General features: G+C 39.5%; 1 protein-coding gene across 1 annotated transcript in view; it reads left to right on the forward strand.

Annotated features, from left to right (window-relative positions):
* Positions 1-568: 568 nt before the first annotated feature.
* Positions 569-16,170, forward strand: part of CngB (Cyclic nucleotide-gated ion channel subunit B) — a 117,769-nt gene continuing 102,167 nt past the window's right edge. Inside the window, exon 1 of the mRNA XM_067151273.2 lies at positions 569-651. Within this exon, the coding sequence (XP_067007374.2) occupies positions 625-651 (27 nt within the window). The 5' untranslated portion in view covers positions 569-624. The remainder of the gene's footprint in view (positions 652-16,170) is intronic.

Here is a 16,170-nt window from a genome sequence, read left to right on the forward strand (position 1 = left end):
CCAAGACGACGATGGTTAGACTCAGTTTCTAACGATTTAAAGATATATAGAACTAAACGAGGTCACAGAACTAGTTACAAATAGAGGATTTTGGTGGCGTTTAGTAAATTCACAGAGGTTTGCAGACTGAACGCTGAAAGGCATAACGGTCCATAATGAATATGTATTTATGCATGTATGTATGGATTAGTAGTAGTAGTAGTAGTAGTAGAGTAGTAGTAGTAGTGGTAGTAGTAGTAGTAAGATGAGGAAGTTTGCAGGCGCGTTGATCAGTATTCTAGGCACTCGACTCCCAACCTCTGTGTCCAGGATTTGAATCCATTCATGCACGGGAAGATGGTACCGGTACTGAAAGAAATGAATAATAATAATAATAATAATAATAATAATAATAATAATAATAATAATAATAATAGAATACTGGGCACTGAAAAATAAGAACACTCTATGACGGAAATGATGTTTACGAGTCAAATGTTGATGTGTAAATCTATTTTTGATCAGTACGCATGTTGTCGGAAGGCGAAGGTCACGTGATGTGGATGAGTTGGTGAGACAGTCGACTATCGACCGGCGTGTCGCTATGGCGACAGGCAGGTCCTCGCTCGCGTGACTGGCTCCAACATGGACAGGATCTACCTAATGAAAAAGGTGAGGCACTTCTAAACTAACTACTAGGTAATGCAGCACGCTACCGGGAGAGAGTGTACGGCTGGAGTGGCGGGCTGTACCATCCAGGTACGAAAACTGGCATTGTTTATTGCTAACTAACAGACGATACTGTGCGTAGTTCTCTTTGTTTTTATTTACATTATTAATATTCTGGAGTTGACATTCGAAGTACGGCGTTAATTCGAGCATCTCTTTCTCTGAGGATAGTTGGTGGTTGGATGGGGTGATAAAATACAGATTCCGTAAGTCTGGTGTCGAAAGGGGTGGATGAAGATGGTGAAATGTTATTAAATTAACAATGAATATTGTCAAATAATTATAAATTCAATCCACGTCGCAACTCTTGAGTCTTAAATCATTGGTATCAAACAGAAATGTTTTCATGTACATTGAGTTGCTTTTTGTTTCTTTCGTGTCGTGCATAAATAGTTAATGCCTCTTTATAGGAGGATCTTAAAACAGTCCAGTCATAAACACTAATTTCCTTCCTTATTTATTTCTTTTGCAAGTAAACAAAACACAGAAGATACGGTGTTTGAAATATTTCTAGTTCTATTCATCTCATTGCTTAGGCACCTGTTGAATTTTGGACAAATTAGAACACGGTGTTCCATTAGATTTGAGTGTTCTGTAGGATGTATTGCCTAGTAACGCTACAAACAAATCAGTGGTTCACTCCCTTAGTTGTTGTCCTATTCCGAAGGTAGCAGTTTCGATCCCGACTGACGTTGGTAGCTTTCGAAGATGCTTGAATGCATTAACTGCGTGTAATTGTCTCCCGGCATCATGAAATAATTTGTACCAATTTTAAAAGAAATCTCTTATACGATTATTGAAATAGTCAAACAAATTGTATCTCGACTTTCTGAAGAAATTGCTGGCTCATTCTTGATATACGCAATTCTATCGGAAATGCCTTCTCGCAAGGTTGTTTGTATGTGAAATGTAATGTATTTCATTTTGATGTTTCCCTTGAACATAACGCCGTGAGTATTCAAACTATCGTTTTATATTTACGTGCAATAAAACTCAAGTATGAATGTAATCATGATATGATACAACTGTATGATCCAGGAGGCCACATGACATACAGTACACCACTGAGTAGCAATATGAATCGCAGAAATGAGACGTCGGATTTCTTCAAAAAAATTGAGATACGGTTCCTGGTACTATCATTAATCGTGTAAGAGATTATTTTTAAGTTGGAACAAATTGATTCGTGACTGAAAGACAAACTTTTCTCCTACCATGTTTACGTATCCCTTTCAGTCCGGGTTGTTGAAATAGTTATAGGAAGTGTATTTCAAATTTTTGAAGAAATATGAGAGCTCATTTCTAAGATACGTTGACTAAATGTGATGTAACTCCCCTACCAATTTGTCCTCTTAAATTTCAACTTTATCTTCATATTGTGATATTTTCCGCTTAAGAGACTACTCAAACTTCTTTTTCTAGTAATGTCATTCTACGCCATCTCTCCACCAACAGCTCGGAACATATAACTTAGTCGACCAGCTCGTCTCCTTTCTCCAAAGTCTTTCCAGGCCAAACATTGCAACATTTTTGTAACGCTACTCTTTTGTCGGAAATCACCCAGAACAAATCGAGCTGCTTTTCTTTGGATTTTTTCCAGTTCTGAATAAGTAATCCTGGTGAGGGTCCCATACAGTGGAACCTTACTCTAGTTGGAGTCTTATCAGAGATTTATATGCCGTCTCCTTTACATCCTTACTACAACCCCTAAATACCTTCATAACCATGTGCAGAGATCTGTACCCTTCATTTACAATCCCATTTACTGTATGTGATTACCCCAAGTAAGATCATTCCTTATATTAAGACCTAGGTACTTACAATGATCCCCATAAGGAGCTTTCATCGCATCAACGCAGTAATTAAAACTGAGAGGACGTTGCCTCTTTGTGAAACTCACAACCTTAATGTTAACCCAGTTTATCATCATACCACTGCCTACTGTCCATCTCACATTATCGAGGTCAATTTGCAGTTGCTCACAATTTTGTAACCTATTTATTACTCTATACCGAATAACATCATCCACAAGAAGCGTTATCTCTGATTCCACTTCTTTACTCATATCATTTGTATATACTGTATAAGAAAACATAAAATTCCAAAAATACTACCTTTAGGATTTCCTCTTTAAGTATTACAGAACCAGCTAAAGCTTCCTCTACTCTAATTCTCTGAACTATATTTTCTAGAAATATATCCACCTACTGAGTCACTCTTTTATGTAGTCCATTTGCACTCATTTTTGCCAGTAGTCTCCCATGATCCACCCTATCAAATGCCTTAGACATGTCGATCGCGATACAGTACATTTGACCTCCTGAATCCAAGATATCTGTTATACCTTACTGGAATCCTACATGTTGAGCGTCAGTGGAATAACCTTTCCTAAACCCGAACTGCCTTCTATTGAACCAGTTATTAATTTCGCAAACATGTATAATATAATCAGAAAGAATGATTTCCCATAGTTTACATGCAACACATATCAATCTGACTGGCCTGTAATTTTCAGCTTTATATCTGTCACCCTTTCCTTTATACACAGGGGCTACTATAGCAACTCTCCATTCATTTGGTATAGCTCCTTCGGTGCAAACAATAATCAAATAAGTACTTCAAATATGGAACCATTTCCCAACCCATTGCCTTTAGTATATCCCCAGAAATCTTATCAATTCCAGCTGCTTTTCTAGTTTTCAACTTTTGAATCTTATTGTAAATGTCGTTGTTAACATAGGTAAATTTTAATACTTCTTAAGTAGCCTCTTATTCACCTCCTCTATCTGGACATTAACCTTGTAACCAACAATCTTTACATACTGCTGACTGAATACTTCTTTGATGATCTTCGCACACACACTCCCCTTGTTCATTAATGATTCCTGGAATGTCCTTCGTGGAACCTGTTTTTGTCTCATTATTCGCGTATATTTATTGTAGGTTTTCTTAAATCACCTTCAGACGCATTCACATTCTCTATCAGAGAATTGTAATAATACTAATAATAATAATAATAATAATAATAATAATAATAATAATAATAATGGTTTGACATTTGACTAACTACTTTTATAGTTTTTCTGAGACGCTGAGGTGCTGGAATTCCGTCCCGCATGAGGTCTTTACGGGCCGATAAATATATGAACTGTACATGAGGTTGGCGTATTTGAGCACCTTCAAATACCACCGGAATGAGCTAGGATCGGACGTGCCAGCTTGGAATCAGAAGGCCAGTGTTCTACCGGCTGAGCTACTCAACCCGGTCCAGAGAATTGTAAACTCTTTACTCATAAGAATTGTGTTGAAACATTTGCTTTTATCTCCTATGAATGGAAGAGAGTACATTGAATACAAAGTGAAATGAGACATCACTGGTGGTTTCATTTAACTGACGGTCAAAGACGCACAGTGGTCTGAAGTAGTGAAAAGGCAACCGATAGGTGGGGGTGGGGGGAGGGGCAGGAGGGAGTGTATAAATAACACTAATATTTTTAATAGTGCAGCATACATACGTTTCCATCTATGAAGATCCAAAACATCATATTATAACTTAGATTTCGTCGACATATTTTTCAAAGCCGTGGCAGTAGACCATAAAGCAACTAAACTGCAAGCAGAACTGAGATGTCACTCAAGTGGTTTGTTTACATTCCAGGTCTAGTATGGGTGTTGCCGAGACATGAAAAGTTTAAACCATTCATTTTATATTTTAAATGAAACACTAGAATGTTTACACACATTCCCATTCATAACATCTTCATTCTGTCAAAAAAATGTATAAATGTGCGAAATTTATATTCAGATATAACATTGTCCCACCATTTCCCCGCAGTTTTCTTTGCACAATTGAAATGTATACATAGGCAAAAAAATGAGGTCTAATAAAAACATCTTTCCCCAACCTCCCCCGAAGTCCAAGCTACAACTTATACACTCAATGTGTATTGAGACAAATTTGTTTTATTTTACATTTACCTGGTAAGTGTAGCGTGAAAGTATATCGTGATTTACCAAGTTGTAATTCACTATCTGGTAAAAAAAATTGAGTCATTACCTGGAAGACATACAGTATTTCGGGGGAAGCTGTACAAATTTCAAACACGAAAGGAATGTATGGATTTAATAATCTGAGATTAATATGATCATAACAGTGTAGTTAGTTTCACCTGACTTCAAAAATTGAAAATCTGTTAAATAAACCTTCAGATAATAATAATAATAATAATAATAATAATAATAATAATAATAATAATAATAATAATGAAAAAGGAAACCTACAACCTGTTTTCCAGTCTTTGACCGCGTCAAAGACCGGGTCTATTATTACAATGGGGTCGCTACTCCGTAGGTCATTTATTAATGACTGATAATTGCTATGAAATGATAATGGAGAGTGTTGCTGGAATGAAAGATTACAGGAAAACCCTAGGCCTACCCGGAGGAAAACCTGCCCCGCCTCCCCTTTGTCCAGCACAAATCTCACAAAGAGGGACCGGGATTTGAACCACGGTATCCAGCGGTGAGAGGCCGACGCGCTGCCGTCTGAGCCACGTAAGCTCTAATAATAATAATAATAATAATAATAATAATAATAATAATAATAATAATAATAATAATATGGAGTATGACCTCCGGCGTGGTGCAGGGTGACGTCATGAAAATGGGAAGGGCTAATAGCACATGAGTACAGACGGCTTCATAATAAAGTGCGTGCTCGGTGCTGTAGAATTTAAGCGTATGTCATGAGTCCTCCCAGCCCCATTTGGACCAGTCACAACAAAATTAGTGGCACTTAAATCATTCCATTTGGACCAGTCACAACAGAATTAGTGGCACTTAAATCATTCCATTTTTTATTTTAAAAGTATCACCATTTTCTAAAAGCAAGAGAATGAGGTAAATCACGTCCGTAATTTGTTTCATATTCTGTTTTAGTCACCTCACTATACCGACCAATGTTTTGATTTAAGATCTGATCTGTGCAAGTCCTTGTACCAAACATTGATATGAACAACAGGATTTGTATTAAACGCGACGTGGTTAATTTCATACGTTCAGTGTCCGGACTTTTATTCACACGTACGATATTAATTTCTTAATTAACTTTGACAGTGGGGGTGAGCATAAATGATGTGTTGCAAGTTTGAAAGGCCCGAGCCTCCAAGGAACTCCATCAGTAGTGGAAAATGCCCTAGTATTCTCCATCAAGAGCCGAGTGCTGGGATTCAAAGGTGAGTCCCTTTAGTCTTGAGACCACCGGCTCAACCGTTTGACTACTGCGGCTCTTAGTTCCCTTCAAGAGTATCACTTAAAATGCATGACCCCACTTGACGTACATGGGTGCCATTAGCGACGTGCTCCCCTCAGAATGAATGTTGAATATTAATAAACATCAGTACTGTGCAACATGTGCGAGTTCTTTCTCCGACTCAATTGATAGAAATGTGAACATGACGATTGCTATCCAACCAAATGATCCGAAGGTATCAGACAGTTCTTTAGCTATCTCGCTTGGACCGAGCGAGTTGGCCGTATGGTTGGGGGCGCGCAGCTGTGAGCTTGCATTCGGGAGATAGTGGGTTCGAACCCCACCGTTGACACCCTTGAAGACAGTTTTACAATGTTTCCCATTTTCATTCTAGGCAAATGCTGGTGCTGTACCTTACTTAAGGCTACGGCCGCTTCCTTCTATCCATTGCCATAAGATCTGTCTGTTGTCGGTGCGACGTAAAACTAGTTGTAAAAGGTAAAACCCTTGGATGAACCAGGATTCGAACCTAAGACCCTGGGCAAGAAACAGAGTGATATTGAAAGTGATTATTGTTTTAATAGAAAGTACAACTAAGCAACCATCATCTATAAAACACTAATCATAGAGAAAATATAGAAGAGATCCATCACTTCGAAAAATAAAGATATTGGCCAATAAAAGACAAGGACCACGAAAGGCGTGAAAATGAGCGACTCCCTAGACCTCGAATGTCCTAATACCGTCGGGGTCAGAAAAGAACAAGAGTTGAACAAGGGAGATCGGATAGGATAGATGAAAGTGAAGAACCTGGCACAAGTAAGTGGAAGCAATGCCAGGACTCATCTAAGAGCCATGTAGTCACCAACCCATGCTCCCCTATTAAGAGCCCCTGTGGCCCCTTTTAGTCGCGTCTTACGACAGGCAGGGGATTCCATTCTCCCCTACGATTAATTTTAAGAGGTACTGATATTTACTTAGTTTTGTCCTTTCGATAAAGAATCACCTCCATCACACCCTACACCCTGTCAGGGCTCTCAACTTGGGAGTTTATGGTGACAACCCTCGTCTCCTTGCCAAATCTGCCATTCCTTCCTCTTCTTGCGGTGCACTTCTGTCCTTACCCTTTCCCCTTATAACTTCTTCTGAGCCCGATGGCATCAGGTTTACGAGACCCAGCGAGTCTTTCATTTATTTATTTATTTATTTATTTATTTATTTATTTATTTATTTATTTATTTATTTATTTATTTATTTATTGTTGCTAGTGGTTTAACGTCGCAGGTTTTCGGCGACGCAGAGATGGGAAAGGGCTCGAATTGGAAAGGCAGTGGCCATGGCCTTAAGGAACAGCCTCAGCATTTATCTGATGTGAAAATGGGAAACCATGGAAAACCATCTTCAGGACTGTGACGGTGGGATTCCAACCCACCATCTCCCGAAAATAAGATCACAGCTACGCGAACCCTAGCCGCACAGCCAACTCACTCGGTAGTCTTTCATTTTACTCCTTTCATGGTCAGCTCTTTCCTTATTAGATATTTTCATTTCTCTGAAGTTTAGTATTAAGACGGGGGTGACGATCCTATTATTTTGTCTCTAAGAAAACATAACACAGTTCCCATCACCACAATCAAATAATTTAACGTTAAGAATTTCATTCTTCAGGTTCCGTATTGAATATTCACAATAAAGAAAGAAAAAGATAATATCCATCTTTTCAATAGTATATATTACGTGAAAATTTTACATTTTTGTTAAATCATCACGTTTTTTGTACATCTGGTACCAGTTTCGACAAGATTCCATGTCATCATCAGACAAGAACAAATTACACAAAGACAAAATACATTGATCATGACTCCCATAGTAATATCACAATAATAGTTCAAGAAATATATATGATAAAGCTAAAATGATATTTATATATACAAGCTGATTGTCTCTGAGATAAAAATGGTTGTTTTTCTATAGGGTGTACACCTTAGTATTACTAATTAAAAGAATGACTAGTTAAAAGAAATTAATTCTACTTGCAGCAAAAAACAATTGTCAGCTTTTGATCTATTGACAGTCAAATAAATCAATCACCACACGTGGCAGATTCCCTATCAGTTGTTTACCTAGATTTTTCTTACTTGATTGTAAAGAATTTGGAAATTCATCAAACATCTTCCTTGGTGAATAATTTCAATTCCTAATCCCTGTCCCTATACATGAATATTTACCCCATTCGTCCTCTTGAGTTCCAACTTTATATTATGATGAAATGAAATGAGATGGCGTATGCTTTTGGTGCCGGGAGTGTCCGAGGACATGTTCGGCTCGCCAGGTGCAGGTCTTTCGATGTGTCTCCCATAGGCGACCTGCGTGTCGTGATGAGGATGAAATGATGACAACACATACACCCAGCCCCCGTGCCAGCGAAATTAAACAAAGATGGTTAAAAATTCCGACCCTACCAGGAATAAAAATCCGGGACCCCTGTGACCAAAGGCCAGCACGCTAACAATTTAGCCATGGAGCCGAATATTTATTATGATCTTTCCTACATTCAAAAAACTCCGTTTAATCTTTTACGTCTACTAATGTCATTCCTTGCCTGCTGCCATTTCTTGATGGATACATTACTTTTGTATCCATCTCTTGGCACAGGCCAGAGTAAAGTGTAGCTTTCACCGAAGTCCCAGTCTCATCCATGGCTGTGTCAATATGGAAGCTGCTGGGGTATGGGTGGTGCTGAGTAATGGCATTCAGAGCACGACTAGTGCATCTGAGTGTTATGAAAGGTGTTGCTCATAGGGTCAGTCGTGCTGCAATAGCACTTTCTGACCCAGTGAGGAAAGCAATGGCAAACTACCTCACTCCTCGTCTTGCTTAGTACGCCTCATTTTGGTGCTGCCATTGGTTTTTGCGGTTTCCTTATAACCGCATAGCCTTTGGTGGTGCTATTTGAGGATCCAACCAGCCTCTGGGCTGATGACCTAACAGACAGACAATGTCATTCCATGCCATCTCTCCACTGACAGCTCGGAACATAGGCTACAACATAGTCGAGTGACGGTTGAGGCGCTGGCATTCTGACTCCAATTTGGCAGGTTCGATCCTGGCTCAGTCCGGAGGCATTTGAAGATGCTTAAATACGTCAGCCTCGTGTCGGTAGATTTATTGTCACTTAATAGAACTTCTGCGGGACTAAATTCCGGCATCTTCGAAAACAGTAAAAGTAGTTAGTAGGATATAAAAACCAATAATATTATTAACTTAGTCGAGCGTCCGGCCCTGCGGTGTAGTGGGCAATGCGTCCGCTTGTCAACCGGTGGCTTCGGGTTCGATTCTCGGCCGGGTCAGGGGTTTTAATTGTAAATGATTAATATCCCAGGCCTGGAGACTGGGTGTTTGTGTTGTCGTTAACGTTCCTTTCCTCACATTTAACACTCCACTTCCGCAATTCCACTTACACGCAGGTTGCTATCATATGGTGAAAGTAGTGGCAAGAGATCTACAGATGTCGACGCCACGAACAAATATATATATATTTTTTTTAACTTAGTCGAGCAGCTTATCTCCTTATTCCCAAGTCTTCCCATCTCAAAGTTTGTAACATTTTCGTACCACTACTCTTTTGTCAGGTAATTACAGTTATCCCCATGAGGTATTTTCACCCCATCAACACATTAATTAAAAGTGAGAGGACTTTTTCCTATTGGTGAAACTTATAACCTGACTTTTTACACTTCTTCTATCATACTATTGTCTGCTGTTCATCTCAACAATATTGTCGAGGTCTTTTTAGAGTCGTTCACACTCCTGTAACTTAATTATTAATATATACCAGGACCCCTCAAACGTCCAAAATCTCACAAGTACAAACTGAGACGCAGAGTTCCTGTGCACAGTGAATCGGTCCCACTCGGCTCGGCTCGGACCAACACTTCGTCTCTAGGCTATTCGGCTAAGCTCGGCTCAACTCGGCTCGGATTTGGAGCGCTACGGAGCAAGTGAGGAAGAGGGAGACAGGTGAAGCGAGCGAGACAGGCGAGGGGAAAGATAGAGACAGTGTTATTGCTCCAAATCGAGGAGTGGGGGTCTGCACTCTGGTCAACCAAGAGAAGTCGTCTTTTGCACCGTGCACAGCGCAATGCACTGGTGCATGCACCCTGAGAGGCCCTGATCTATACAGTACAACATCTTCAGCAAAAGGCCGTATCTGTGATTCCAGTTCATTACCCATATCATTTACAGATACAAGATAACATGAAGGTCCCATAATGCTGCCTTACGGAAGCCTCCTCACTTAAGATTACCCATGCGGTGGAAGATCATCAACCTCGTCGAATTTCCCAAAATTAAATGTTGATAAATGTATATCAGTGAGATGGAGTTTTCCGACTAGGGAAACACATCTATTGCTAACTACAATACGCTTGATATCGATTAAGTAGAGTTCACCTGTCCAAGTGTGACGTCCTAGATACAGTAGCATGCTAATGAACAGGTGAGAACGTGAGAAACCCTGGTGCATATCAACTAACCTGGGAGATGGGTCTGACGCAAGACCTCAGTTTTCTCCATGAACGCTTATTTCTGTAATCTGCAGTTCCTGAAAGTTATCTCCTTTAACTACAAAACTGTGGTCCTGTGCTTTACTTTCCAAGTTGTTAACAACCAGTGTTGGTTATCGATTTTCGTTAAAAAAAAAAAATATATATATATATATATCAAATTAAAAACAGATTTTAAGAAATCAGTCTAAAATTGCTCATTTGATCGGATTGTAAAAATCATGATTACCCACATTGTGATCTGTGGATGCTTCAAACTGATTTGGAAACTGATGGTTACCTACAAAAATTAGGCTTTCGTAAATAAACTAGATTCCTTAAATTTAGCATCAGATAAGAACTTAAAGTACTGCAGTAATAATAATAATAATAATAATAATAATAATAATAATAATAATAATAATAATAATAATAATAATAGCGTGTGACTTCGGAGAAGCCTGGTGCAGTTCTTTCGAGCTGACACCGTACAGGTGATCTGCGCGTCTGTGAAGATGGGGCCTTACCTAAGATAATTCTGATGCTAAATCCGGCACAAACACCTAACCCCCGAGCCAGCGGAATCAACTAATGTAAGTTAAAACCCCAGACCCACCCGGGAATCGAACCCGAGACCCCATGGACGAAAGGCCTGCATGCTATTTAGTCATGGAGTTGTTGGACATAATAATACTAATAATAATAACAATAATAATAATAATAATAATAATAATAATAATAATAATAATAATATCATCTTTAAATGTAATTATATTCTTCTTCAGATTCCTAAAGTTGTCGAAAATGTCAAATAATACTAATAAAGTTCTCGGTGATAATACTCGGAAAGGGAAAAGAAGAAATACATAAATGGTTACAAGAATATAGAGCTAAAGCTTAAAGATAAAATTAATACTGTCGACAGGTCCCGATCTAGAAAACCAAGAATAACGGCAGAAAGGATACGTCGTGCTGAGCACACGACACCACATAATCTGCAGGCCTTCGGGCTGAGCAACGGTCGCTTGGTAGGCCAAGGCCCTTCGGGGCTGATGGCCCATGGTTTTCTTTTTTTTTTTTTTTCTGGAATACGGATGGTGATATAAGATGGATATTGAGGTCTTCAGCGTGCAGAGTCTCCAGTTAATGACCGTTTCATTCGAAGAGTCTCATTGTTGTACCTACAGTTTGTGAATAGTTTGCATCCCTACCAGCATGAGCCCTACGACCTCAATGTATTTTAACTTGTATTAGGTCGATGCACAAGTTCGTGCGGTTCTTGTATTTTATTTTATTTTACTGTCACTATCACGCATTGTAAATCACAATCACTCAGTGATGTATTCACCTCCACTCCCTATGACCTTCTGCCAACGTTCTGGTAGCAGTTGAATGCCTCGCCTGTAGAAGTGTTTTGGTTTTGACTGGAAGAAATCTCTTAGCCATTTGTCAAGAGAAGCTTCGTCACGAAACACTTGCCTCTGAATGTGGTTAGAAAGAGAGCGGAAAAGAAGGACATCTGAGGAGTCAAGGTCAGGGTAATACGGAGGATGAGGAAGAGGTCCCCAGCCAAGTACTTGCCCATGTAAAATTTACATTATTTTCCTTTTTCCTCTTCATCCACTTCTTGAGGTTGTTGTGCATGAGTCTCGAATTTGATCATTTCCATCGAAAATGAAGCCCTTCTTCTCACCAGGTATAAACACAATCATGCCCATTCTTCTCAACCCACCGCCAGATGCAAGACTGCGGACTTCTTCGTGCACTGTGTATCATTTTTCCCACAGATGACTGGATGCTGTGGTGTCTAGAGTTCCTTACAAATTCACTTTAATGATAAGATCCTAAGACGTGAGCCAAAGTTTCGATCTCTCCACATCGCCTGGAGTAGTTAGAACTTGATACAAATAATTGTGTCGCGCACAGAATCCAAAAATCGTGCTCCCCCCACGAACAGACAAATTTTACAAACATCCCTAGTTAATCAATTCTTAGGCCCAGTTCCTTCAACAAATGTTAAGTGTTAACACTGCTGTTAAGTAGACTTAACACAGAATTGAATAAAACAGCCGTCTCATCAAGAATTGTTAACATTTATAACTGTTAACACTTGTATTAAATTAACATGGCACTAACCTTGTGTTAAATCTCTTCACAGCTGTTAAAATTTCGAAATGGTGGCGTCTAGAACTCGTAAGTTTGAAACTTTACTGCTGTATGGAGACTATCTGTAAACCGAAGAAGGCAAAGGACGATCCATGATAAGAAAAAACGACTTTTTAGAGTTGTCAGAAGAAACTTTCCTGAAAAGATACCTAATTGCCAAAGCCATAATGAACAAGGTATTAGACGAAAATGAAAATAGGCTAAGTTTCCCACAGATTGAAACGTATCAGTGTCTGCAGTGCAGCAGTTGCTTATAGTTCTTAGATATTATGCTTCAGACCCTTGTCATGTAATTGTAGGCAATTATGTTCATGGGTGCAAGACAAGAGTATGTAGAGTTGTACTATTGCAGCATTGGCAAGGCGTTATATTATTTTTCCTGCCGTAAAAGAATGCCTGAAAATCATTCAAGTCATATCAATTATCACATTACCCCGGCATTGTAGGAGCCTTAGATAGCACTCACATAAGAATATATTAAATGTTGTGGTATAACCATCCGTTCTCTTATTTTTTCAGGCACATTCGCATGCTTTCAAATTAAATCTTTAATAACGTTGCTTGGTATTAATTACAACCTGCGACAATAAAGTTCGGTGAATGAAGTCAGAACGGTCGATCCGGCAACACTGGCGACACGCCATGCTGCACCTGTGTAGCAGCAGGTTTCGGCCACCTGCTCCCAACGTTGTTCAGTTGAGCATCATGTGTGTGCCGTGTAAGACCTGTTTGACACAGTGCGTGTTTAGTGCGTTGGTTGTGAACTGCGAACAGGAACATGAACGACCAAAAGATGAATGTACAGTTTTGTTTTAAGCTTGGCAAGACACCGAAAGAAACGCATGCGATGCTGGTACATGGTTATGAAGATCAAGCACTGTCCTTGAAGTGTGTGTACGAGTGGTTCGCCCGTTTTCGATGAGGCCGGGCAAGTGTTGCTGACAACCCCCGTAGCGGAAGACCGGGGACCGCCGTCAGTGACGAAAACATTGAGAAGGTGAAGATATTAATCACGAACGACTCAAACTCGCTTTGAAAGGAAAGAGATTTGACGATATTCCTGACATCCAACGAAACGCGACGAGGCTTTTGAACACCATCCCAAAGGAAGCCTTCTTGCAAAGTATCCAGGACATGTCTCGCCGATCTCAGCAGTGAATAGTTATGGGAGGGGACTATTTCGAAGGACAGTAAGGTCACTGTCATGCATTGTTCATCTATGTTGATAGTACAGGACTATTCACCGAACTTTACTGTCACAGGTTGTATAATAACGCTTCGTTTGGCTCTTACTGCACATGTTTACGTCTTAACTGTCTCCGCTAACCGTAACCTATAATAATGTCAACCATGTATGACAAGCTACAACTCTGAGGCCTCTGAGCGCTTTACTCTTTCTGCCAAACGCGTTCAGAAATCTCACGGAAATGTATTAATTTGTCATTAACAATATTTCGTAACAAACTATTCGTAACAAATTATTTACACTTAGACTTAAAATGCGTACACAATCTGGTTAAAATTATTTCCAACACTGCCATGGATTTTCGAATCATAGGGAATTACTTGAGATAGTCAACTTTAATTGTAACATTTGATTTATTTCTTCATTTATATTTTTATGAAAGTGTGTCTTCCTGGTACCTGACATTTACTTCCCATTTTCTTGTACAAATATCTATGTAGGGTGAATCTCTCTCCTCTATGGCGAAATTCAGGGAGGTGACTGGGGCGATTATAAGGAGGATAGTAAGTAAGCCAAGAAGTACGGTTCAGTACACTGTCGCTGTTTTTTCACTACAGTTCATCAAAATTTGAGAAGAAGACGTATCCTGTTGCATTGCCTCTAGCGTGCCTATGGCAGTCACTTAGAGCAACTGCTGTGACATTATTTCTCGTCCTGCCTAGCACAGGCCCTGTTACTCGTGGCGCACTCATCAACAGTCTGCCCGCAGATTGCAGTAATACAAAAATGTCTGGTATACACTCATTATTTACACTTAGCCTTAAATTGCGTACACAATCTGATTAAAAATATCCGGACACTTGCTCGAAACCGACCTTTAAGTACTCCTCCCATATATTGCCCAGTAGTAGACATTAATATGGATGGGCTCACATGTGGTCTCTGTTACAGTTTGAACTCTGCGGCGTACACTAACATGTGTTGAAATGTCTCCAAGAGAATGGCAGATCATTTTTCATGCATCACTGTAACACTCATAGTTAGTGATATGGGTGGCTGAGGTCTGGAACGAAATTGCTATTCTGCTTCATCCCAGAGATGTTCGACCAGATTAAGGTCAGGTTTCTGCGGTGGCCAGTCCATTTCCGGAAACTTATTCTTCACGAAATACTCACGAACAGGCACCACTTTATGACAGGTAGCATTATTATGCTGATACACACAGTAATCATCTCTGAACTGGTCTTCTACCCAGATGGTCAAATTTCCTTGTATACTACTACCTTTCAATCAATCAATGCTGATCTGCATTTAGCGCAGCCGCCCAAGTGGCAGATTCCCTATCTGTTGTTTCCAAATGTCTTCTAAAATGATTTCAAAGAAATTGGAAATTTTTTAACATCTCCCTTGGTAAGTTATTCCAATCCCTAACTCCCCTTCATATAAACGAATATTTGCCCCAATTTATCCTCTTGAAATCAAACTTTATCTTCATATTGTGATCTTTCCTACTTTTATAAAGACACCGATCAAACTTATTCGTCTACTGATGTCATTCCACGCCATCTCTCCGCTGACAGCTGGGAACATACCACTTAGTCGAGCAGCTCGTCTTCTTTCTTCCAAGTCGTCCCAGTTCAAACCTTGCAACATTTTTGTAACACTACCCTTTTGTCGGAAATCGCCCAGAACAAATCGAGCAGTTTTCTTTGGATTTTTTCCAGTTCATGAATCAAGTAATCCTGGTGAGGGTCCCATACATTGGAACCATACTCTAGTTGGGGTCTTACGAGAGACTTATATGCCCTCTCTTTTACATCCTTACTACAATCCATAAATACCCTCATAACCCTGTGCAAATATCTGTACCCTTTATTTACAATCGCATTTATGTGATTGCCCCATTGAAGATATTTCCGTACATTAACACCTAGATACTCACAATGATCTCCAAAAGGAACTTTCATCCCATCAACGCAGTAATTAAAACAGAGAGGACGTCTGCTATTTGTGAAACCCACAACCTGACATTTAACCCCGTTTATCATGCCATTGCCTGCTGTCCATCTCACAACATCGAGGTCATTTTGCAGTTTCTCACAATCTTGTAACTTATTTATTACGCTATACAGAATAACATCATCCACAAAAAGCCTTATATCTGATTCCACTTCTTTACTCATATCATATATATAAGAAAACATAAATGTCCAATAATACTGCTTGAGAAACTCCCCTCTTAATTATTACAGGATCAGATAAAGCCTCGCCTACTCTAATTATCTGAGATCTATTTTCCAGAAATATAGCCACCC

Source organism: Anabrus simplex, chromosome 7, assembly GCF_040414725.1.
Source record: "Anabrus simplex isolate iqAnaSimp1 chromosome 7, ASM4041472v1, whole genome shotgun sequence".
In the NCBI taxonomy this organism is placed as follows: Eukaryota; Metazoa; Arthropoda; class Insecta; order Orthoptera; family Tettigoniidae; genus Anabrus; species Anabrus simplex.